The 25,583-nt window shown below is 52.8% G+C and overlaps 4 protein-coding genes across 4 annotated transcripts; 2 read left to right on the forward strand and 2 right to left on the reverse strand.

The window, feature by feature from the left end:
• Nucleotides 1–351: 351 nt before the first annotated feature.
• HRG_09843 (uncharacterized protein) lies at nucleotides 352–2,925 on the reverse strand (the record flags this gene model as incomplete). The annotated part of the gene is made up of 7 exons (XM_044868314.1): nucleotides 352–762; nucleotides 832–948; nucleotides 1,009–1,263; nucleotides 1,526–1,914; nucleotides 2,305–2,449; nucleotides 2,503–2,738; nucleotides 2,790–2,925. 7 exons carry the CDS (start codon nucleotides 2,923–2,925, stop codon nucleotides 352–354), a joined length of 1,689 nt encoding a protein of 562 aa, XP_044716895.1.
• An 11,877-nt stretch (nucleotides 2,926–14,802) lies between these two features.
• HRG_09844 (uncharacterized protein) lies at nucleotides 14,803–15,081 on the reverse strand (the record flags this gene model as incomplete). Its single annotated transcript, XM_044868315.1, has 1 exon — nucleotides 14,803–15,081. The coding sequence occupies one exon, from the start codon at nucleotides 15,079–15,081 to the stop codon at nucleotides 14,803–14,805; it is 279 nt and encodes a 92-aa protein (XP_044716896.1).
• Nucleotides 15,082–20,313: 5,232 nt separating this feature from the next.
• HRG_09845 (DDE superfamily endonuclease domain-containing protein) lies at nucleotides 20,314–21,488 on the forward strand (the record flags this gene model as incomplete). Its single annotated transcript, XM_044868316.1, has 7 exons — nucleotides 20,314–20,467; nucleotides 20,525–20,580; nucleotides 20,627–20,664; nucleotides 20,729–20,864; nucleotides 20,910–21,024; nucleotides 21,106–21,277; nucleotides 21,335–21,488. 7 exons carry the CDS (start codon nucleotides 20,314–20,316, stop codon nucleotides 21,486–21,488), a joined length of 825 nt encoding a protein of 274 aa, XP_044716897.1.
• Nucleotides 21,489–22,441: 953 nt separating this feature from the next.
• Nucleotides 22,442–24,936, forward strand: HRG_09846 (endonuclease-reverse transcriptase domain-containing protein; the record flags this gene model as incomplete). Its single annotated transcript, XM_044868317.1, has 8 exons — nucleotides 22,442–22,636; nucleotides 22,857–23,155; nucleotides 23,233–23,458; nucleotides 23,525–23,798; nucleotides 23,845–23,859; nucleotides 24,011–24,160; nucleotides 24,247–24,409; nucleotides 24,498–24,936. 8 exons carry the CDS (start codon nucleotides 22,442–22,444, stop codon nucleotides 24,934–24,936), a joined length of 1,761 nt encoding a protein of 586 aa, XP_044716898.1.
• Nucleotides 24,937–25,583: the final 647 nt, after the last annotated feature.

Consider the following 25,583-nt stretch of genomic DNA (forward strand, 5'->3'; position numbering starts at 1 on the left):
ATGCCAAGGTTCGATCGAATTCGATACGAATTCGATCGAACGTAGGACTTCAGCAGAGATTGGGGTACCAAACGTGCGTTTCACCGACATCATACATGTCTTTGTCACCATCACGAGGACTCCTACATCCCTCGATTTAAGAAGTGCCAAGGGGTGTAAAGACATCATGGCTGCAGCAGATGAGACGTCGAAAGCACGGTCAATTGCTGTCTTGTCAAGCTGATTAAATGTCACTCCGCCCCTTCAGCGACGCAAGAGCATCAATCCATTGATCCTCGTTGAGGCTAAACAGCGGCAGTGAAGGCCTGTAGATCCCAGCTTTACTCCACGATCGAATGCATTGAGCCATCGCTACGATCTCCTCCGCAGCCGGCTTCTCAATGGTGCCGTCATACGTCCTGCGCTGCTAAACGTCCTCTCGCTTTCCGCGGACGTCGATGGAATCGTAAGCATGTCTACTGCCATCAGAGACAGTCGCGGATATCGGCTCCGGTTGATCTTCCACCAGTCAATCGGTCTGCTTCTGTAGTGGCGGCTGTTGACGACGTCCTCGGCACAATATCGAGCATATTTGTCATCACCAGTCGCTCCCGCCGTAGACGGTTTCGTCTTTCGGTTGCTTTTGCGGGCACCTGATGCTCCGAACGAGCCCTGGTTGAATGGCGGCGCAGCTACAGTCCTAGCAAGTCTCCGCTCAATGTAATCCATGGAGGCCTCATCAGACGTAGCGAGGATCTCGTTGTCAACGTCGCGCTCCCTATACTTCTCCCAGATCTCCAAGAGCTTTGCTTCGTATTCCAACCGCCAACTCTTCGTCTTCCGAGAGGGTACTCGAGACCACAGTTGATCGAGAAGGCGCCACTTTTTCGCAGGATTGAAGACAACAGCCCCGACATATGCAGCGCTAGTCAGACGGCTGTAATATTTATGCAGCTTCTTCCATCCGAGCTTGATATAGACCTTGAGCAACCTGCGGGTCCTGCTATCGAGCCCGTCATAAATGGCTACTTCGACGTCCTTCTTCTCCCTAGTCACTGGATCCTCAACCTCTTCGAAGATTGTGCCTTCGATAGCACTTTCGAGGTGGTCAAGCAAAATCTCAAAGACGGGGAAGTATTCATCGAAACTGCCACATGTGGACCTACCGCCGGGAACACCACTGCCCTGAAGTTGCTTGGTGGAAATCTCGAACGGCTTCAGAAGCTTGACAAGTACCTCGATAACTTTCCAGTCGTACGCACTTAAGCGGTACTGCAGAACTGCCTGCTTCGTTCTGTCACAGAGGCCTCCGTTTCCCACCGGTTCTGAACGTCATTGAGGAAGGTATTGAGCGCCGGGCGGAGTCGAAGAGCCCGTTCCATCATACGCATGTCCAAGGTTCTACCGGGTGGCATTGTTGAAGGCCCAGTGAAGTGTTGTTCCGTGGCCGGATTCCTTACGTTGAGACTGAAGAAAATGTTCGTACAGCTGTGTGTTTCGCAGCTGAAGACCGATGTTATGAAGCATTCCGGGGCGCCGTTCTGACTGTACTCCTGAAGCTGGCAGCATTGATCTCGTCCGGAGCCGGGTGAGACGATGTGAGGTCCTCTTCTGGGATGTCAACGGCAGTGTTTGCTCCTGGGTCTTCGTCCGTACCGTCCTTCATCTCTCCATTTAGGGCCTCGTCGATAGCTTGATCAACTTGCTCCTCGTCGTCATCTAGATCGTCCCCATCGGCAGCAACAATTGCAGCAAAATTCTCTTGCTTCGAACCGTACAGCATTGCCCGCACACAGAGGTTGAGGATATGTGCAGCGCAGCGGATCCGTCGCTCTTCGGGTGAGAAGCCGTGCTCAAAGGCAAGGTCTTCCATGCAGGTGTCATTGTTGGCAGCATTGTCCAGCGTGAAGTAGCCGACCGTGTCTGGGTTGTTGACTTGCCAGAATGCCAGTGTATCGGCGACCTCATCGGCAAGCGACGCACCGTTGTGTTTGCCGAGAGAGGTCGCAGCCCAAGGAGGATGCGGTGTTGGGCAAAGTCGTGATCAATGAATTGAGCATTGATGCCCAGAAATGCGGTGTAGGACTTGGATGACCAGCCGTCGAAGGAGAAGTGAACCTGTGATCGAGCGGTGCGAAGTACTTCCGTTACGGGCCCGACGGCACCTCTGTATTCAGATTCGAGCATGCGAAGTAGCGTCTTCCCAGAGGGTATATGGGTCGCATCAAGGAGCAGATTGCCGTAGAGAAGGAGCCGTTGGAACCTCTCGGTGTTGACGATATCGAATGGCAGATTATGGTACGTGATCCAGTCGAGTAGGAGCACCCGGAGCCTTGCTGTTGAATCTTCCACGCAGCTTGCTGACAAGGAACTGGTCGTGCGGATTATTGAAGTCGGCACCAATGAAGTGGGTGATGGGCCGGCCATCTAGAGATGAGGCTCGCACGCCTCCGGCAACGTCGTGTGGGGCCTGCCAAGTGAACACTCATGTTGCTGGTATATCTCCGAACGGCACACACTTACCAGAATTCCGTGGGCGTTACGAAGGTGCTTCTTGGTAGCGGCTCCTGTTGAGCAGACGAAGCAGAAGTCTGACTTCTTCTTGAAGCCTCGGGCGAAGCAATCCGCGCAGATCCACTTCAGCCTGTTGCCCTGGCGCGAGGTGGACCGGTCCTCAACACGATACCCGTATTGCTGCCACCACGCCCTCGTATCCTGGCCGCCAGTATAGCGCTCGAATCCAGGCCATTTCGCCCACTCTTGGCGGCCCCAGAGCGTCCAATCTACTTGTATAAAGTCGACAGCAGTACCGCGAGGACGAGGTGATGGAGTCGTCGGCAACGAGGTTCCTTGGGATGATGCGGGTGGTAAAGACGAGTACTCCACACGCCCAATCAGATCTGACCGGTTCGACGGGGAAGGGCTTGACAGTGGTTCGGATGACATCGTAACGTTGGTTCGATCGTGCGAATTGAGCGAGCGGGCCGACAAATGAAGGTAGAAGCCATCGAGGCTTCGCCGGCGCTCAACTCATGCCACATCGTGGCAGCGAAGCTCGGCGAAGCAGGCATAACGCGTCCCACGCGCGTGTAGACGCGGGAAGGGGAAAAAAGAAAGGAAAAGAAGAAAAACCGTCGGGGCGCAATCTCCGTTGCATTGGCTAAAGTGGTCTGGACGAGTGAAAAGAGCTTCCGTCACCAATGCACAACGACGATGGACCGTGGGGTGCTGCGAAGATCCCTGGCCTCCGGCATTGATGCTTGCTTGACTGGCTTCCGAAGCGTCAGGCACGGCATCTCCGCCCGTGCTTGCAGCCAGTTAAATCGAAGGCGCCATAAGACCCCGGCTACCTTGTCTGATAGATCCCTGTTCATCAGCGTTTCCAGTGCCCCATTGGCTTGCGTCCTAGTGCACAGATCATCGTGGCGTGTGACGAGTCGTTTCCTTTGGCTCTGGTCCCCTTCTCGTGCCATTCTCGTCTCGTATCTGAATCGGCCTTGAGCTCGTTTGAGGTAGTCAGAGCTTTGAGTGCAGCTGGGGGAGTGTTCTGAAGTCGCTTGTACATCGGCCTAGAGGCTGGTTGGGTTTGGGCAGAAGTTACTGTGACAAAAGGCGATGAATATTTTGAGAACATTTGGGAGGGCCTGTAGGAGACGGTCAAAGTTGTAGCACAAATGAGATTCCAACGTCGAAATGTTATTATAGCTGTGGTAATTGAGGTGCTGATATACAAGTTCTGCGGGAGAGATACTCTAAATGTGTCGGTTTCTTGTTTGCAGCCGTCGAAATACAGAGAGGATGGGCACGTATAGTAAACTCAACGTCGGAACCGGGTGCCCGGGTAAACCTACCCTATACCCTGGTCAGACAATCGAAATCTTATCTTATCCACAACTCTCCCCTGTAAAAATTCTGTCCCCTGGAGGGCTGTTAGCGGCTTGCTAGCTGGGGCCAGATTTGCAGGCGACCCGACCGCGCTTCAGCTGCGGGGTCCATCGTGACCCTAACAACACAGAGGAAGACCTTAGAGAGTTCATATTCCTCTGCGAAGCCGGTCTCGACAACACGTCCACTCGGACCTCATGGCTCTCTTCGGAACCAAGGAGCTGTGGGTATTGGAAGGTCCGCCCTTCTAAACAACGGTGGCCGGTCGCGGAGGTTTTTCTCCTGAAGGCAAGCTGCGCGACAGCCTCTGATTCCTTCTGAGGTTTTTCCTGCCGCCGCTCCTCGCTATTTCCATCGCTTGGTTACTGGAGCATGGACTGCGACAGCAGCCTTAGCAAAGGGCGAGAGAATTCTGACCGGAAAACCAAGGGTTGACCATTGTGGCGATTGCCACGCGCCTGGAAGTCCCGCTGACGGGAGACAGGCTTCGACAAGGAGCGCCAAAGAGCCTATGAAATGCTGGATGGACATCTGGGAGGACTGGCCGCGGGGGCCCTGGTGGGTGGCCTTTCGGTGGCAGGAATTCTAGATAGTCTAGCTCAGCACGTCCTGTGCCCCGTCTCGGGGACCTGAGCGGCCTAAAGGCCGCTGGACGAAAAATACAACACACACACACATCTTATCTTATCTCTGGCGCCTATGGCATCAATCCCACCTGATGACCGAGATTTCGTTCCAACATACCGCACGTATGCAACGTCGCCATAGAGCTTATGATAGCCGTACACTGTAGAGCTTCGTCGTGATCTTATAGAGCAGCCATCAATGGGTTTCCGCAGAGCATGTTTGCTGGAGTTTCAAGATACTAATTATGTCACGTATTTATGGGGGGTTTGGCTGTACATACCAACATGTCTTAACGCCTTGACCTGGTTTGGGTCGATAGACGCTAAATCACGCTTGGTTGCGTCAGCCACCAACAGGGGCTGACTGACGCGTCTGAGAAGACGCGCAAAGGTTCCCGCGGTGATTTCCGCGAACCGCGTCACTCATTCGATCGAATCGATCGAATCCGGTCGAACGCCTGGGAGCCGTTCGATTCGATGGCGACCAAAATGTGACCCTGTTCGATTCGTCTGTCGAATGAAAAACGCCACGTTCGATTCGATGCTGTCGAATGTCGAATGAGGTACACCGCGTTCGATTCGATGCGAATCGAATGGGACCATGACAGATTCGACATCGAATCGAACGCCAAGAAATTCGATTCGATATTCGTAAGACTTGGCATCGAATGAATCTATCGATTCGATTCCCGTTCGTAAGATGTCCATCCCTGTCCACGGGCCGGATCCTTAGTGCTTGGGAGCAAGAGGAGCAGAGAGCTAAATCCGATCTCGAGTCACGGCCACCAGGGACACAAAGGAAGAGGAAGGGCACGGGCGCTACTGTCGTAAACAAGAGGTCGAATACGCTTGCTTCCGTGAGCAGCCGGGTTGACGATCTTGCTCAGCAGATCGGTGATTTCATCAAGTCGCAAGCAGCAGCAACGCCAGTACCGTTATCACAGGTACCCTCACTTCCACAGGCGCCGCCGGCATCACAGGGATACTCTGTGATGCCACCGCCATCACTTGTGCCTGTATACGTACAGGCACCGGCGCCGTCACGGTGGCAAGAACCGCCTCCTCGACACAGGCACATCACGACGGCTTCATGTGGGCACAGCCGCCGGCACAGTCTCACGGGACGGTAAGGAGCATTTCCAGCAGCCAGGGATCAGACGGACACGGCACCATGCAATTCCAGCGAGCGGGCCGTCCCCAAATTCGTTCCCTATGTGCCTCGCCCTCCGCCGCGTCGGACGGATCCTTCCTCACAGTCACAGTCACAGTCACAGAGGTAGGCAAGGCGGCAAAAATGCACCTTCCACTGCTGTGTGCATATTGCATACACATCGGAATCGGTCGGGCCGGGCTTAGTGATAGCTTCAATTGAACGACTCCAAGGGACGCATCTTCTGGCGTTGGTGATCTTTGCAATATTGAATGCATCCTCCGTACCGGTACATAGTCGAGTAATAGGGCGGGCGCGACGAGGCGGCCACGGCGTTGGGAACGCGCGCGCCAAATTGTGGTGCGCGCCTACTCTTCCAAATGGGGTTAAGTCTCCGTGCATGTTTCGAAATCGTCCGTGCATGTTTCGTTACTCCTGCTGCTACTGCTGCGATTGCTGCGATAAAAGAAGATTTGCCAGTGTGGGAATGTAGCATATAGCTATAGTAGGATTGTAAGGGAGGTGCGCACACACGTACACGTGACCCTTAGCGTCACGTGTATGGACCTCGGGGATCCGTGTATAAAGGGCACGTAGTGTGCCCCCTCATTCCCTTTCCTCCCTTCCTAGCTAGACATCTTGAATACAACCCATTGCGTTACTGCAGTACAGACCTCCCGACAGTATGCATCAATTTTTAACTTTTTTTGCCGTTTTATTATTAAATTAAGTTGGCGTTGAAGCCGTAAAGTGACACAGCCAGGTGGTTGACACAGACAGGTGGTGAGGACCCACTTTACGTGGGTCTGTGGGACGAGTAGAAGGAAGTTCCAGGTCAGGGCCTACTTGGGGGGACTAAAATCCGTCCCGATTCCCGCGCATGTCAAGTCATGCATGGGGGGAAATTAGGTACATAATCCTACTAGTTAATTGGCGGGGCCGCTATGTACTCTTTTTGGCGAATCAACGGACTTTTTGCTACTCAACGCACCCCCCGTGCATGACTTGACATGCGCGGGAATCGGGACGGATTTTAGTCCCCCCAAGTAGAGAGTGTCCTGGCGATGGAGGGGGTGTGAGACATCCGCAAGTCGTCATTGGATCCACGTGTCGTGTTCCATGGCCACATGCATGGACCAGGTACACACATCAGCTGACAAATAGTACCATTTTTTTTTTTGAGATGTGGGCCTACAAGTCCCCACTGTTGCTTGGGTGCGACGGTGGCGGCGGGGGGATTGGACAAAAAGATGGGGGGTAGTTAAATCCGAGTGACTAAAGAAATAGTGGGCCGTTTCCCGCGCTTCAACTGAATCATGCACGGCAACTTCACATTTTTGGAAGAAGCCCCCCGACTAAAATTGGCGCGCGCGAACGTTCCCGAGTCCCAACGATGGGGGTGGGAGCGCCGCGCCTGCCGCCGCCGCCGCTTGTGTGTACTAGGGGGGATTCATTTGTCTTTTTCATGGAACGCCATGCACCTTTGTCTGTCTGTAATTGGAACTCGCAAGCTCCCACCTCCTACAGTAATCGGGCGGGCGGACGCGGCGGCCGCGTTGGGGAACGCGCGCGCCAAATTGTGGTGGCGGGTCCTCCTTCCTAATGGGGTTTAAGTCTCTGTGCATGAGCAATGATTCGGCCACCTAACCGCACGGCCTCTCGGCGATTGTCGCACGGCCTTGTGACCGGATTAGGCAAGTCAAATCCTGTCTGTGGCCCTCCAATTTGCCTGTAATTTGCCTACGAAAAGAAGTATCGTGCGACAAGCCGACCGGCGCGTCAATTGATACAAGTGTAGACATTTGCACTATCTTGACCTTAAACGGGCAGCCGGCTTTCCTCGTGCCTGCCTCGCGGAGCCTTGCTGCAATAGACACATGATGGGTAGGTCCACGGGCGCAAGCGAGGTCCCAACGGTGAGGAATACCCATACGCTTATTGGAGGATCTGACTTTGACTATAGCGTAGCCTTCGTCTCTCGCGAGGGCCTGAATAGCTTCAATCGCGGTCTCCGAGCTCTCAAACGGCCCTAAGTCGAAGGGTGCAGCCATCTCGGTAGACAGTATCGTTGAGTCCATTGCAAAGGCTTCAAATTAGGCGTTAAATACGGCTTTGGGGATATCGGCACGGATGGCGTTGACGGCGTTGACAGACGGCGTTGACGGACAGCGTTTTCGCGCGCGCGTTACTACATCACGAGTCTTACGCGTTTAATGGTGCGGCAAACGTCGGTACAATAGGTACATCGATTTGCTAATAAAATTGCCTAGACCCGAAGTCTCTCGTGTCGCAACTGCCTAATCCGGTCACAAGGCCGTGCGACAATCGCCGAGAGGCCGTGCGGTTAGGGTGGCCCAATGATTCACTGGAATAACGAAACATACACTCCCGAACTAAACCCCATTCGGAAGAGCACCGCGCCACCAAATTTTGGCGCGCGCGAAAATAGACATCCAAAACTTTTTGGTTGACGATTTGTACTTGCCTGTACCGCCGTGTTGGCACCAAATAATGCAACGTTTACGCCTAATCTTGCCAAAAGTCTTGCTGTTTGCAACACTCACGACATAACCCCAACTTTGTTGGTCATCCTTCAGGGCTTCAAGGGCCTCGGCATACGTGCAAAATAGTGTATTCTCGATGGATGCGACATCAGAGTCATCGAGCTCGATCGTATCCATCGTAGTGGCGGCGTTGGTGTTGTGTTGAAGAAAAGTGGTGATAGCCTCAAAACTAGGTGGAAAAAAGAGGTAAGCGGCGGGAACGCGCGCGCGCGCCAAAATTTCGTGGCGCGGTGCTCTTCCGAATGGGGTTTAGTTTGGCAGTGTACGTTTCGTTATTCTGATTCACTACCGTACTCTGGTGGATCTGGCAGCAGAAGTTTTGGCCAATCAAAAGACGCCGCCCGAGTAGGGAGTGCCCGTAGTAAAATTAGCCCGCATATCAATTGTGGCCTTTTTGGGATTCGCTTTTACCCTTACTTTAAGATACGATACGATACGAATTTAAGAGTAATGCTACTTGCACAGTAAAAAGATCTCTATTTGAACAGTAATACCTTTTTACGTGCATTTTCCAGAAAACTGAACGTACCATACGGTAACTTCTAGGTTCCGTTAATTGCGCACAGCGCCCATCGATTGCAGCGTCAATTACAGCGCCGTTAATTGCAGCGTTAATTGCAGCGTTAATTACAGCGTTAAATTACAGCGTCAATTGCAGCAGCGTCAATTGCAGCAGCTTCAATTGTAGCGTTAATTGCAGCGCCATAAAGATTAAGTGACTTAGGTATACTTTAAGGTACAAGAGTACTTCTCGGCCCTTTTCCGCGCTAGCAGGGGTTTGGCGAAGTGGCTTTTAGCGAATCAGAAGCCTTTAAAAGGGGGTTTACTGTTCAAATAGAGATTTTTTACTATGCAAGTAGCATTACTCTACTTTAAAAGAGGGCACGCGTGACCCTTCGAAAGCGGGGCGTATAAAAAGAAAAGAAAAAGCGTGGCGTATACGGAGTATAAGATGGCTGAATCCGCATCCGTCGTAACATCATAACATTGTAGCTCAAAACTTCCTATATATACGGAGTACTCTATGACTACAACTCGGCTTTAGCTTGATACTTGAACAAACCCACCTTTCAGCACCTTTTGGCCAGAATGCAGGTTACGATCGTTCTTTTCACGGCCCTTGCCGCAAGGGGACTAGCGAGTCCAGTTTTGGACGCAAAATCGGACGCAAATCTAGAGAAACGAGTATCTATCCCATGATTTGACGACGAGTCTTGACTGCTCGCAGTATGCTGATATAGATGGCAACTCTAGCAAGTAAGTATCTAGTTATCCCGTGTTCTGACGTCGAGTCTTGCCTGCTCGCTACTCGCGGTATGCTGATATAGATGGCAACTCTAGGTCGTAAGTATCCATCCATCCCGTGATCTGACGTCGAGTCTGGGCTGCTCGCTGCTCGCGGTATGCTGATATAGATGGCAACTCTAGGGCGTAAGTATCCATCCATCCCGTGATCTGACGTCGAGTCTGGGCTGCTCGCTGCTCGCGGTATGCTGATATAGATGGCAACTCTAGTCCGTAAGTATCCATCCATCCCGTGATCTGACGTCGAGTCTGGGCTGCTCGCTGCTCGCAGTATGCTGATATAGATGGCAACTCTAGTGTGTAAGTATCTGGTTATCCCGTGATCTGACGACGAGTCTGGGCTGCTCGCAGCTCGCAGTATGCTGATATAGATGGCAACTCTAGGCCGTAAGTATCCATCCCGTGATGCTGCTCGCAGCTCGCAGTATGCTGATATAGATGGCAACTCTAGCAAGTAAGTATCCATCCCGTGATTTGACGAGGAGTCTTCGACTGCTCGCGGTATGCTGATATAGATGGCAACTCTAGTGGGTAAGTATCTAGTTATCCCGTGATCTGACGACGAGTCTGGGCTGCTCGCTGCTCGCAGTATGCTGATATAGATGGCAACTCTAGTGTGTAAGTATCTAGTTATCCCGTGATCTGACGTCGAGTCTGGGCTGCTCGCAGCTCGCAGTATGCTGATATAGATGGCAACTCTAGGCCGTAAGTATCCATCCCGTGATGCTGCTCGCAGCTCGCAGTATGCTGATATAGATGGCAACTCTAGGGCGTAAGTATCCATCCATCCCGTGATCTGACGTCGAGTCTGGGCTGCTCGCTGCTCGCGGTATGCTGATATAGATGGCAACTCTAGGGCGTAAGTATCTATCCATCCCGTGATTTGACGTCGAGTCCTGGCTGCTCGCTGCTCGCTGCTCGCAGTATGCTGATATATATGGCAACTCTAGGGCGTAAGTATCTGGTTATCCCGTGATCTGACGTCGAGCTCGCAGTATGCTGATATAGATGGCAACTCTAGGACGTAAGTATCTATCCATCCCGTGATCTGACGTCGAGTCTTGGCTGCTCGCTGCTCGCAGTATGCTGATATATATGGCAACTCTAGAGCGTAAGTATCTAGTTATCCCGTGATCTGACGTCGAGCTCGCAGTATGCTGATATAGATGGCAACTCTAGCTCGTAAGTATCTATCCATCCCGTGATCTGACGTCGAGTCTGGGCTGCTCGCTGCTCGCTGTATGCTGATATAGATGGCAACTCTAGTGCGTAAGTATCTATCCATCCCGTAATTTTACGAGTCTTGACTGCTCGCAGTATGCTGATATCGATGGCAACTCTAGGTCGTAAGTATCTATCCATCCCGTGATCTGACGTCCAGCTCGCAGTATGCTGATATAGATGGCAACTCTAGGGCGTAAGTATCCATCCATCCCGTGATTTGACGTCGAGTCTGGGCCTGCTCGCTGCTCGCAGTATGCTGATATAGATGGCAACTCTAGCTCGTAAGTATCCATCCATCCCGTGATTTGACGTCGAGTCTTGGCCTGCTCGCTGCTCGCTGCTCGCTGCTCGCAGTATGCTGATATAGATGGCAACTCTAGGGCGTAAGTATCTATCCATCCCGTGATCTGACGTCGAGTCTTGGCTGCTCGCTGCTCGCTGCTCGCAGTATGCTGATATAGATGGCAACTCTAGGTCGTAAGTATCTAGTTATCCCGTGATCTGACATCGAGTCTTGGCTGCTCCCTGCTCGCTGCTCGCAGTATGCTGATATAGATGGCAACTCTAGTGTGTAAGTATCTAGTTATCCCGTGATTTTACGAGTCTTGACTGCTCGCAGTATGCTGATATAGATGGCAACTCTAGTGCGTAAGTATCTATCCATCCCGTGATTTGACGTCGAGTCTTGGCCTGCTCGCTGCTCGCAGCTCGCAGTATGCTGATATAGATGGCAACTCTAGCTCGTAAGTATCTATCCATCCCGTAATTTTACGAGTCTTGACTGCTCGCAGTATGCTGATATCGATGGCAACTCTAGCTCGTAAGTATCTATCCATCCCGTGATCTGACGTCGAGTCTTGGCCTGCTCGCTGCTCGCAGTATGCTGATATAGATGGCAACTCTAGAACGTAAGTATCTATCCATCCCTTGATTTGACGTCGAGTCTTGGCCTGCTCGCTGCTGCTCGCAGTATGCTGATATAGATGGCAACTCTAGGACGTAAGTATCTATCCATCCCGTGATTTGACGTCGAGTCTTGGCCTGCTCGCTGCTCGCTGCTCGCAGTATGCTGATATAGATGGCAACTCTAGCACGTAAGTATCTATCCATCCCGTGATTTGACGTCGAGTCTGGGCCTGCTCGCTGCTCGCAGTATGCTGATATAGATGGCAACTCTAGCTCGTAAGTATCCATCCATCCCGTGATTTGACGTCGAGTCTTGGACTCTTGGCTGCTCGCTGCTCGCAGTATGCTGATATAGATGGCAACTCTAGCCCGTAAGTATCCATCCCGTGATTTGACGTCGAGTCTTGGCTGCTCGCAGTATGCTGATATAGATGGCAACTCTAGGGCGTAAGTATCTATCCATCCCGTGATTTGACGTCGAGTCCTGGCTGCTCGCTGCTCGCTGCTCGCAGTATGCTGATATATATGGCAACTCTAGGGCGTAAGTATCTGGTTATCCCGTGATCTGACGTCGAGCTCGCAGTATGCTGATATAGATGGCAACTCTAGCCCGTAAGTATCCATCCATCCCGTGATCTGACGTCGAGTCTTGGCTGCTCGCTGCTCGCTGTATGCTGATATAGATGGCAACTCTAGCAAGTAAGTATCCATCCATCCCGTGATTTGACGTCGAGTCTTGGCCTGCTCGCTGCTCGCTGTTCGCAGTATGCTGATATAGATGGCAACTCTAGTGTGTAAGTATCCATCCATCCCGTGATCTGACGTCGAGTCTTGGCTGCTCGCTGCTCGCTGCTCGCAGTATGCTGATATAGATGGCAACTCTAGTGTGTAAGTATCCATCCCGTGATTTGACGTCGAGTCTTGGCCTGCTCGCTGCTCGCTGCTCGCTGCTCGCAGTATGCTGATATAGATGGCAACTCTAGCAAGTAAGTATCTATCCATCCCGTGATCTGACGTCGAGTCTTGGCTGCTCGCTGCTCGCTGCTCGCTGTATGCTGATATAGATGGCAACTCTAGGGCGTAAGTATCCATCCATCCCGTGATTTGACGTCGAGTCTTGGACTCTTGGCTGCTCGCTGCTCGCAGTATGCTGATATAGATGGCAACTCTAGCTCGTAAGTATCTATCCATCCCGTGATCTGACGTCGAGTCTTGGCTGCTCGCTGCTCGCTGCTCGCAGTATGCTGATATAGATGGCAACTCTAGCCCGTAAGTATCCATCCCGTGATTTGACGTCGAGTCTTGGCTGCTCGCAGTATGCTGATATAGATGGCAACTCTAGCCCGTAAGTATCCATCCATCCCGTGATCTGACGTCGAGTCTTGGCTGCTCGCTGCTCGCTGTATGCTGATATAGATGGCAACTCTAGTGTGTAAGTATCCATCCCGTGATTTGACGCGGAGAATGTTTGATGGGCTGGCAGCATGTTGACACGACTGGCGACTGTAGTAACTCCAATTTCCTGTGGCGGGTTCATTGGGTGAGTTTGAAACGTTCTTAAAGGTTAGGGTGGGGAAGCTTCGGTCGTTGTATGGAGTTCTCCTCAGGAGTTTAAGCTCGGCCGACCGTTAGCGGGTTACTGTCTAGTCTGTCTTTGACGTGTCACAAAATAATGGATCAAACGGTTGATCAAGCTCGCGCCGCTCTATGAAGCTGTTTGAGCAGTTGCTACTATTGTCCTCTGAATCGTCGACCGTTGAGGACTGATATGTGAGAGTGCTGGAGCAGTTGCCATCAGTGCTCCTAATAGTGTGGCCAGTGCGTTTGGACCCCTCAAACTGCTCATTCAGTGCGTGTGACTTGGCCGCACTACACTACCAGTGTGCCTGAGATGTTCAAACTGAACTATTAGTCTGTTCGTCGCGGCCAAACTGAACTACAGTGCAAACTGTGGTCTACACTATTAGTGTGAACATATAGTCTGACATTTGGCATTGCACCCGTCGCACCTGCAAGGTTGCCTTCAAGTTTTCCAGCGCCCTCACCGAATTGCCTGCCTTACGTGCAGCTTTCCTCGCCCCTTTCCTGAATCAGAGACTCAGACCCGGTACCGGTGGCTTCCGGATCGATATAGCGACACTGGAATCCATAATTAGACACTCTTCATCTGACGAAACAGAAATCTTACCTCGGATGGGAGTATCAGAGCGCTCCGGTCCCAGGATCGTGGGCATTCCAAGAGATTTAAAGTTTCAATGTTCATAGATCCTCGCTGGTCGGTTACCGAAAGTTTGGCTTTGGAGAAGAGCCGCTCTGTCTCAGTAGACATAGGCGCAATCGATAGAAGGTCAATGGCCATCAAAGATAAGTTAGGAACCGTCGCCGCTGCGCTGACTCTAACCACCATTTCAACGGATCCGATACCATCACCACAGGCTCGCGGCAATACACTTCGTACTCGTCGTCATCCATGTTGAAAATCGTAGCCTTTGCTCTTTCATCCACATTTTGTACCCATTTGGTCGTCTTGCACTTGGCTCTTGTGCGGAAGCTGGTCGAAGAACAGGGCAGGAGTGGTAGATTTGTATGCCTCCTCCAGAGCTCCCCTACCCGAGCTTTAGCTCTCTCAATCCATTCATTCTTGTCGTCCCAAGTCTTCTCCATATAGGCCCACTTGAGGAAGGATTTAATACCGTCGCTGCTGAATAGACTGGCGAATCTTCCGTCAATTCGTAGTAGTCGGCTAATTTGGCCCATGTCGTCTCCATCATTGTAGCCAAGTGGGGGATGGTAGTGGCCTCCTTGGCCGCTTCAATGTGATGCAAGAGATAGTCCATGGTTGGCAGAACGTCAGAGATGGAATTGCCGGTGCCTTCGTTGGCCATTGTAGCGTCGTGAAAAGGTTCGAGAAATTTGTGAATTTCAGCCAAAGTAACCCAGTCAGAGGAAGTCAGAGCATCGTCTTGCAGGGCAGGCTCTTGAGCACAAAATATGGTGATGCCTTGACGGACTTTTGTTCTAAGGGCCCACTCAACCATGCTATGCCACGAATTCCAACGAGTGTCATTGTCGCGCCGTAGCCGTAGACCGTCAGTGAGACCAGTGAATGTCTGAAGTCGCTGGGGAGTCCAGGTGATGTAGACCACGATATTATGCAATTTGCCTATCGCCCCTCGCTTTCTCCATTGCTTAACTTCGTCGTCGGACGGTCCGTGGTAGGAATCTGCTGTGGGTGGTCGCTTTCCATGAGGAACTCCATCACGGCCAGGTTAATGATGTGGCCGAAACAGCGAAGTCGGTGAGGAAGAGGATCGTAGAAAACTTCGAACTCGTGCTCCAAGTCGTCGGAGACTTTGTCGATCATGGTATTCATGTTGGTGGCATTATCCATCATAAAGTATCCAACTTTTGTCGCTATTCCATATTCTCGTATGAACTCCATGATGGCTTCTGCCATGTTCTCGCCGCTGTGCTGTCCTTCCAATTCTTTTATCCTCACCACCAGGGACTGCAGACCATGATCTTCGGTAACGAATTGAACTGTAAACCCTATTACGCCCAAACAATTCGGCGATGTCCAATTGTCTGGAACAATGTGGATTGACGAGAGAGCATTCTGCAGAGCTCGCTTTACAAACTCCTTCTTGTTGTCGTAGCCCCATTGTAAGTCATTTTTAACCGTGTCGCCGGACCTCGGGAGGAGATCATCGGCGGCCGGACGGATATACCGGATAAAGTCGCGAAAGGCCGGCTGCTCAACATGAGCAAATGAGAGGCTGCAAGCTACTGTATAACGGCAGTACAGTTCGCGGAGAGTCGCTTGATCTAGGGCATCTTCCTCTGCGGTCGCCTTGCGTTTCTTGGTGGAGAACAAAGTTCCATTGGCCAGGAATGCGGTGATGTCTCCGAGGCGACTTTGCGTCACTTCCCGCCTGATCTCCTGCCGCCCAGAAATAATGATATTGTGCTCCTTTCGCAAATGATTGACGATGGCGGACGACCCACCACAGTAATTGTATTTCTTCGCTCTTTTCTTGTCGAAGCAGGGCTGGCAATGCCACCATTTCGTTCCATTGGAATCAACCCAAGCTGCCGGAATACTCCTACCTTCTTCTCTTCGACAATACTGCCAAATAGGAGACGTCTTTCGGCGGTAGACGCTAAGGACAGGCGAAGAGGATGGTGCCGGTGACGGGGAAGCCGCTGTCCCACTAATAAGGTCAGAATCATCTATATAGGTGCCAGCCTCGGAGTGATCCACGATGGAGGACATGATCCTCTAGGGACTGCACTAGACAATAAGAGTGGCGATCATGGGAATCTGGCGGAGAGCAGGATTGGTGGGATAAACCGGATTGTTTGTGGCAGCTCCGGTCAGATCATTCTGTGGTGGACAACTTCCTCTTTTTGACCACCCTAGGAAGTCCTAGTGATTTGGTTTGGACCACAGAATCCAATTAATTTGAGTTTGCCGGCCAATGATCGGTCATATCCCTTTAGCGTCGGCGCACAACGAAACTTAACATCGTCGCGAATTGTTCCGTACGTGCTCGCTTCGCGCTCGTCTCGCGCTCATCTCGTGCCAGCCAAGCGACACGCCCCAGTGTTCCTAACGTCGGCATCCAATTTGCGTACGCAACGGCGGTGGAGATCCTCAGTTGAGCCTCGACGAGAAGAGCATCAGAAGCTTGCGGTGCATCGACCTATGAAGCTAATGATTGGTGTAGCTGGGGCCGTAGAAGTGTGGCCGAGGCTCAATCTGCGCTTTGGACTGTAACCCGACTGACAAACTTGAACAAATTGGCAGGGCAACATCCGGTATAATGGGTTTTCTCGACCAGAAACGATAACTTAGCAACATGTTTTGATAGCATAATAAAGTCAATAACAGGCGGAAGCTCTTAGCAAAGCTTGTGTTTAGACGCTTACCAGTATGCTTAATTACAACGGAAAGAAGCGAATGTATTGGCATCTCAACTGCTTCGCATAAATATTGACGAGCCAGCCTGCCTCCTACCCTAGAGATGACAGATAGGTTAGAGGCTACCTGGCACCCCGCCTTTATACGGTGACATAACGGGTATATCATAACTCCCCGACCGGGGTTCCGCCACTTGGATCATTCAGCCCGAAGGGCGTTTATTCAGTCAGAAAGAGAGGCATAAAACCTCTTCTCATTGGCTAATTGGCCTCCCCTGTACTCAACTCGTGCGGGGAGTGGTCGGTTGGCAACGCCACCAAATGAAGGCCATGCCGCAAACCCTGAGCGTTGACTAGGTAACGAGCTAGCCGTTTCCGAGAGCTTTTCTTCAATGCAAGTTTCAAGCACACGCTTCCACTTCCATCGTGGGTCGAATCTATCGAACCCATCGGTTACTAACGGATTCTAGGTCAAATTTAGCTCCGCGGCCGACCTAGCTACAACATTCCCTGGCACCACCTGCGGGTGTGTATTGCTGCAGCCCCCAGGGTACTGTATACGATATCGCCTGGAACCCAGGCGCCGAACCATTGGAAGATCCCCCGGCCGTTATTATGGTGGACTTTGATAGCTACGATGGACCGCCATATCTAATAACTAACGAGGGCAGGAAAATCTCACCCATCCTCCCAGTCAGGCGTGATTTCCTTATGGGCAACGAGACCTGCGCTCGCACGCAGTTTCCTGATGGTGGCGTTTGCTATCACTGTTCACAAATGCCAGAGCCTAACGAAGGAGCAAATAGTTACTGATCTCGCTACACGCGACTTCCAGGCCGGTATTAGCTATGTTGCTGTGTCACGGGTTACGTCGCTGCAAGGCTTACTCCTTGAGGCGCCTTTCGATCGTCAGAGCCTCTATAACCACACGCCGACAGAAGGTTTATAAGCCTGTCTCCCTACGTGCTGCGTTTACGGCTAACTACAAAGGCTAAAGCAGGGATGAAGATGCGCCTCGCTGACCAACAACGGCGTCAGGGTCAACAGCTGAGCGATGCACCGTATCCACCACTCTACCTTGACTAAACGACGTCTTCCTATAAGCTACAGGGAAGGGGGAGGTTCGATATAGGGTATATAGTTAGATTGGGCCAGTCAAGGAGCGGTTTAAACAGCTGGATGGCCGCCGCAGGCGAAAGGGGGGTTCTAGGGGGTCCCCCCCTAGGAAAGTTGAATTGCAGGAATACGATGTTCACCCTTCGGGCTGGATATTCAGCCGTTAAGCCCCTTGCCTTGGCAACTTAACGGGTGTTCGAAGTATTTTACGCACTTCGTCTTACAGGTTATACATGTTTTTCGTTGGAAATCAATCCGAAACCCTATTTCAAGGTAGTAAAATCCGGGTTGCTGGTAATCATGGGGCGCACTAATAGTGCAACTATTAGTCTGGACCCTTGCACTGAACTACCCGTTCAGTTTGGGCAAGCTACACTGAACCACCAGTGTGGTGTGAGAAACGCACACTACACTAATAGTGCGGCACTAATAGTGTAAACCACAGTGTGCACTAATAGTCCTCTTAATGGTCCACACTATTAGGAGCGCTGGTTGCCATGGTCGTCCTCGGAATCTTCGACGGTTGTGGAGGCTGGTAGGACAAAACTCGTTGGACTGGTTTGCCAGGGGTTGGTAGGTCGAACGAGACTCGCCAGGCTGGCTCGACCCTTCCATTGGCGAGAAAGATGGACTTTCTCCCAACTCAGTATACGGGATCGTCAGAATACATCGGAATCAGATCTCGGCTATACAGAGCCATTGCCAACACTATCTTGTCCGGCTCCTTCGCTTACTTCGGACTCCGCATCGGAGGACACGTAGATCGGCTCGTCCAAGGCTTGTACTCGTGGAGCCGGTAAGTCGAGTCGCGCCTCGTCGGTTGGTCCCATTGACAGATGTTGAGCGGACTCAGGAAGGAACTGTCGAGACTGTCTATGGACCTTCCAGTCACTCTTTGGTGATCGGTACTACAGTATCCCACAGCCAGGCATCTCGCGCATTTCTTGACCCCCGCCGTCTTCCCACATACCTTACATACAAGAACCTCTCTGCACTGGGACCGAGTCCCCTCGTTCGCTTCTGGCTTGATATTGCCCATGATATTCCCCAGTTCCTGTCGTAGCTCCACCCCTCTCACACACCGCACAAAGCTTGCCGATAAGCGGGTGCAAGCCGTCATGGGCTGCTCCAGTCGCAAGACAGCCAGATATGGTCGTTTACGCCGCCATCACTGACGACTCTGCGCCATGTCCTCCCCTGGAATCTGACAAGGCATCAGCGCATCAAACGAACTTCGTGCTGTTCACTCGTACTACGTAGAAGTAAAGTCTCCGAAACATGTGCCGAGATCTTTCCTTGTTGCTAAGAGCATGCACGGGTCGGAAAGGGGTAGTTAAATAACCACCTCCTCCCACTAATCTGCCACCCCAAAGTGGGTCAATGTGGCGCATCGCCGCACACAACGTCCGGCCGGCCCCAGTGCACACGAGACCCAAGGCACAATGCCCAAGGCACACAACGCAAGTGAAGCCGGCCGCGATGCATAGAACACATAGAAATGCCACTTTTCTAGGAGTCATTAGACCCGCATCGTCAATTCAAGAGCACTATAACTACAAGGGCTATAAAGGGCATTCCTTCGCCATCTCCCTTAGCGCAAGGGCGTTAGCCTCATCAAGCCGCTCCATCGTATCAAAGTCACAGAACACATAGGTCGGCGCACGAGCCGAAGGCTTCGCATTCCGGCGCCTAAGGCCAAAGCCGATCTGCCAGCCTACGGTCTTGCAGGCACGAGTAGCCTCGGCCTCGGACTCGTAGGTGGTAGAGAACACAGTGCTCATGGACTCCATAGCGGCAAGTGGTACGGTGACGTGGGTGGCACGGTCGTGACGGGGCGGCGCGGCGGTGATAACGGCGTTGCAACCGATTAAGGCGTTGTTAAGATATCGCGAAAGCTTCACTTACGGCTGACTGTGTGATGTTGCGCGGCGTGCCTTGTGTGCCAAGGAGGTTTTGGCGTTACGCCACCTTTACCTCAAAGGTGCGCCACATTGACCCACTTTGGGGTGGCAGATTAGTGAGAGGAGGTGGTTATTTAACTACCCCCGAAAAGGGCAATGGCGATTTTGACGCGCTCCGGCTCATCACATATCGGGGTTTTCCACAGGACGAAAGGATGGAGGCACCAAAAAGCTGGATAGAGAGATATAGGGTGCTTTTATGCACAGCCCAGTGAGATTAAGGACAGATCTAATGTGCTTTGATGTGATTTGTTGAAGGATATGAGAAAATGCGATTTTGCCAGCATCGCGAAAACACATATAAATGTCGCGAAGCAGATTTAATGTTCAATTGAACATGTCACCTGAACAACAGGTGGCTTGATTTTCGTGACAATAAATTATCGAATAGTCAGTGTGCGCATGTGACAGGGTCCTCAGGCCTTTTACTGGAGGAGTAGTCCAAGTAACGTGACTTTGACCTAAAACGGTTAGACTCCGCTTGAAATGGCCTGAGCACTGCTGAGGTAACGCAGAGCCTCACCAGTGTCACGTGCACAAGCAGCATGACGTGCCCACGTGCGACCTCGTGCTTACCTCAGCAGTGCTCAGGCCAGGGAGCAAATAACGTAATCCACCCCCTTCCCGGTCACACCCCCTACCCGCTCAAAATTCCCCACCAACGCGACCCGCACTCCATGGCGCCGAGCACGATGACGGAAATTAGAGACCAATCGATTCCACGCGTCCTGCTCGCCGTCAAGGCCTATCAGCAAGGCCAATTCGACAGTACCCACAAGGCCACGACGGCATATGATGTCCCTCAGTCGACAGTATCTGGTCGACTGCGTGGTGCCCGCTCCCGACGCGACGCGCAGATGAACAACCGGAAGTTGACGACGACGGAAGAGACTGCCCTCGTACAATGGGTCCTGCCGATGGACGAGCGAGGGATGCCGCTGACAGTGGTCTACACTCGCCGCATGGCCGGCCAACTTGTTGCTCTCTGAGCGCGGCCAAGAAACTGTCGGCGAGAATTGGGTGCGGAAGTTCGTTGGCCACCACGACGAAATCAAGGCGAAATACTCGTCGATATGATTACCAACGTGCCAGATGCGAAGATCCGAAGACGATCCAAGAATGGTACGATCGAGTGGCAATGGCGAAGCAGAAATGGGGGATTCTTGACGAGGATGTCTACAACTTCGATGAGACGGGGTTTCAAATGGGAGTCATTGCGACGGCAAGAGTCCTTACTCGGTCTGACCGGCGAGGTCGGCCTATGGTCATGCAGCCAGGAAATCGAGAATGGGTTACGGTGATTGAGTCTATCAATTGCCAAGGTTGGGCTTTGCCGGCGATGGTCATCTTCCAGGGCAAGGTGCACAAAGCAAGCTGGTACAAAGCAGGTGTGCCCAAGGACTGGCAGATTGCCGTGAGCAACAAAGGTTGGACTTCCGACGACCTTGGATTGCATTGGTTAAAGGCAGTTTTCGACCCATACACACGGCGCCGTACGGTTGGAACACGTCGACTTCTCATTCTCGACGGGCACGGCAGCCATGTTACGCCGGAATTTGACAAGTACTGTACGGATAATGCCATTGTGGTACTCCAAATGCCAGCTCATTCCTCACATCTCTTACAGCCTCTGGATGTCGGGCGCTTTCGCCCTTAAAACGATATATGGGCGGAAGGTTCAAGAGAAGATGCTCGCAGGGTCAACCACATCGAGAAAGAGGACTTCCTGCCTCTATACGTCGAGGCCCGCCGACAAGCACTCTCCCGTCGAACATCCGAAGTGGATTCATGGCCACAGGCCTTTCCCATTCAATCTGACCCGGGTTCTGTCACGGTTACGCGTTCAGGTTGACAGGAATGGCAACCATGATGCACGGCAACAACTTGTCGAGGAGGAGCAGGCCCGACGGCAGAGAGAAGAAGAGCTATGCGTCCTAAGACAGCGTGCACCACCACGGTATAGTAAATGCAGGTATTTTGAACACAATGCCCGGACGTGTAATAGATAGACAGTTCTGAATTGACTTGCTTGTTTGTCTCTTGGAATCAATTGCCGTCTGTTGTGTTCGGTTGGTCGTGACGTGAGGTGCGGGTCGCGTCGGTGGGAAATTTTTGAGCGGGTAGGGGGTGTGACCGGGAAGGGGCTGGATTACGTTAAGTTAACTAAGTTAACTAACTACACGGGTCCGTACAAGCCACGGGTCCCTGCTGAGTCAGTACCGTCCACGGTAAATTTTCCTGCCTCTCGCTACAGGCTAATCGTGCCCGCCCCCACTTTATTGGGATTCGCTTTGTGCTACCCTTTTAATGGGCAACATTGCCTCCATGGCGTAGTGGTGACACGTCTGGAGTCTCTGCTCTGCAGAGAGGTCGGTTCGAAACCGGCTGGAGGCACCCCTGGGTGAACAGGGTACACCCGGGTTCCCGCTCGTCATCAGGGCCAACGTCATGAGAGAACACCAGTTCACAACGTCAAGTTCAAAGGAAGAACCGAAAACAAAAAAAAAAGTTAATTGCAACAGAAGAATACGTCAAGTACAATCGGCGTACCAACCACCATCAATTACTAACACAACCAGCTTCAACTTCGACAAATCACGCTTCAGTTGCTGAGAATAGGATGCTGAACACTTGGAGAAATTGACCTTCAAGCAGGTCTGTCATGAAGCGAACAGTGGAACGGTTGGCGCAGCGTAAGATGATCTGTGGGGCTTGAGGTGTCATGCATCAGTGTATCGAACCGTCAATAGCCAGAGCGTCTAGGCCCTATAGGAAGTATCCTCCGGGCGAAATAAATCCATACCAATGGGCAACATTGTGGTTTTGGCGGGGGACTTCAACCGCCACGACCTCCTCTGGGGCGGAGATGAAGTGTCAGCGAGCAGACAAGGGGAGGGCCAGCCCATCATTGACCTGATGGACGACTTTGGTCTTAGCAGCCTTCTCCCGAGAGGAACGAAAACGTGGCAAAGGTCGGACGAGGAGAGCACCATCGACTTGGTGCTGGCATCGGCGGAACTGGCGGACGAGTTGACATCCTGCGTGATTCATCCAACAGAGCACGGATCAGACCATAGAGCGATCCAGACGACCTTCGACATTCGAGTGCCGGAGCGTACCTTTCCGCAGCGCCTGATGCTCAAGAACGCGCCGTGGATCGCCATCGCAACCAGGGTCGAGGACGAGCTTCGGCCTCTTCCGTGGACTGTGGGGGGTGCAGACGCAGGCGGATCAGCTCATGCGGGTGGTCACCAAGGCGCTTCGAGATCTGACTCCTCGAGCCCAGCCGCCGTCATACGCGAAGCGATGGTGGACAAAGGACCTGACGCGACTCCGTCGGACGTACACGTATTGGCGCAATCAAGCAAGGGCGCAGCGAAGAGCCGGTCAATCGCGTCCGGATCTGGAGCAGCGCGCCAAGGAGGCTGCGAAGGAGTACCACGACAATTTGCGGAGACAAAAGAAGGCCCATTGGGATGACTTCGTCATCGAAGGGAGCAACATCTGGAGGGCTGCCAAGTATCTGAAGCCTGGTACGGAGATGACGGATGACAAGGTGCCCCGCTGAAGAGAGCCGACGGTTCGATCACCGAAAGCAAGGGCGAGCAAGCCGAGGAACTCCTGAGCACCTTCTTTCCGCCTCTGCCAACGAGGATCGAGCCGGAGGGTGAACGTCCGCAGAGAGAAGAAATAGCCATGCCAGACCTCACCTTGCAAGAGATTGAGGAGAAGGTGATGGCGGCGAAGCCCTGGAAAGCGCCTGGTGAGGATGGCCTTCCTGCGATCGTGTGGAAGAAGCTCTGGCACGTGGTCAAGCACCGGGTGTGGACGCTCTTCAGCTCATCGCTCCGAGAGGGCGTCGTGCCTCATCAATGGCGAACGGCCAAGATCATCCCTCTGAGGAAACCAGATAAAGGAGACTACACCCTGGCCAAGGCGTGGCGACCGATTTCTCTCCTGTCGACGCTTGGCAAGATTCTGGAGGCAGTCGTCGCGGAACGTATCAGCTATGCAGTCGAGGCTCAAGGGCTTTTGCCCGCGAACCACTTTGGTGCACGGAAGCGCAGGTCCGCAGATCAAGCACTCGTGCTTCTGCAGGAGCGAATCTACAAGGCCTGGAGAACGGGCAGAGTGCTCAGCCTCATCAGCTTTGACGTCAAAGGCGCATACAACGGAGTGCAAAGAGCGAATGCTCGAAAGGATGAAAGCCCGAGGCATCCCGAGTCGACTGGTCAATTGGATAGACGCATTCTGCTCGGGACGGACCGCGTCGGTGGTTGTCAACGGGCACACATCCGAGCAACAAACCCTGCCGCAGGCCGGCCTACCCAGGATCTCCTCTGTCGCCAGTGGCTTTTCTTTTCTTCAACGCAGACCTGGTGCAAAGACGGATCAGTAATAACGGTGGCTCCATCGCCTTCGTGGACGATTACTCTGCCTGGGTCACGGGGCCAACGGCAGAGTCAAACAGAGATGGTATCCAGTCGATTATCGATGATGCGCTTGATTGGGAGAAGCGCAGCGGCGCCACATTTGAAGCAGAGAGACATCCTTCATCCACTTCACACGCATCGCGGAGCGTGACAGCGACCTGCCTCTCATCATCAAAGGAAACGATGTCAAGCCGAAGAGCAACGTGAAGCTGTTGGGAGTCATCATGGACAAAGCGCTTCGCTTCAAGGAACACATCGCCAGAGCGGCCGCCAAGGGGCTGGCCGCGGCCATGTGTTTGAAACGACTGAAGATGGCTTCGCCACGGATGGCGAGGCAACTGTTCGTCGCGACCGTGGCGCCAGCCATGGACTATGCCTCAAACGTGGTCGCACGCGTGCGGGGTGAAAGAAGCGGTGTGGATTGGCAGGGCCCAGCGAATCGGAGCCCAGGCTGTCACGGGAGGCTTCCGCACGGTGGCAACGGCAGTGGCCGAGGCCGAGGCCGGCGTGCAATCGTTCCGAGAACGGCATGCTCAAGCGGCAGCGAAATTCTGGATAAGGATGCGGACGCTCCCGAAGACGCATCCTCTGACATCGTTGAGGCTCAAACTGAACAGGAGGTATGCGTCGCCAATGCAGAAGCTCGCCTCGGCGATGGGAAGAATAGATACCAAGCGCCTGGAAGTCATCCACGAGTTCGCACTGGCGCCGTGGGACGAACGAGTGCAGGCAACGGATGAGACAGACCGAGTGGAGGTGCTGAAGTCGGATGACCCGGAGGACATCACTATTGCGACGTCCAGCTCGCAAAGGAAAGGCAAGGTCGGGTTGGGAGGCGTCGTTCGGGATGCTTCCGCGACAGCGTAGACGAAGTGCTGGCCAGCTACTCCGTCACTCGGCTCCAGTGATGAGAGAATGCCTACACAGCAGGACTCGAGGCAATCGCCACGGCTCTGAGGTGTGTACCTCTCGGTCTTCATGACCGAGATCTCACGGTTGTGACGAGCAACCGCTCTGTCCTGCAAGTCATCGGGCGGCCACGGCAACAGTCTGGTCAGTGCACGATACGGGCGATATACGGATCTGTTGAGTATCTGGCGAAAAGAGGCTGCAGAGTCAGACTTCGTTGGGTGCCTGCAAAGAATGAGGAGTTCACCCTGGGCCACTGGCCAAAATGCAAGCGAAAAGAGCGACGCGAGACGAGTGCATCGCCGAACCAGCAACGTTTCAAGCAAGATCAACGACGTTACGACTGCTGCTCAACGAAAACGCTCGCGTTCGTCAGATCCCGGAAGGGGTTGGAAAGCACTCAAAGCGCATCGATAAGGCATTGCCGGGCAAGCACACCCGCAAGTTGTACGACGAGCTAACAAGAAAGGAATCCGAAGTGTTGATACAACTTCGAACTGGCAAATCGCGGCTGAATAGCTACCTCTGCAAAATCGGGGCGGTGGAATCGGATGAGTGCACTTGTGGGCAGTCTGCAGAAACAGTGGAGCATTTCCTCTTTCGAT

The sequence above is a fragment of the Hirsutella rhossiliensis genome (assembly GCF_020360975.1).
Source record: "Hirsutella rhossiliensis strain HR02 chromosome Unknown scaffold00013, whole genome shotgun sequence".
NCBI lineage: Eukaryota > Fungi > Ascomycota > Sordariomycetes > Hypocreales > Ophiocordycipitaceae > Hirsutella > Hirsutella rhossiliensis.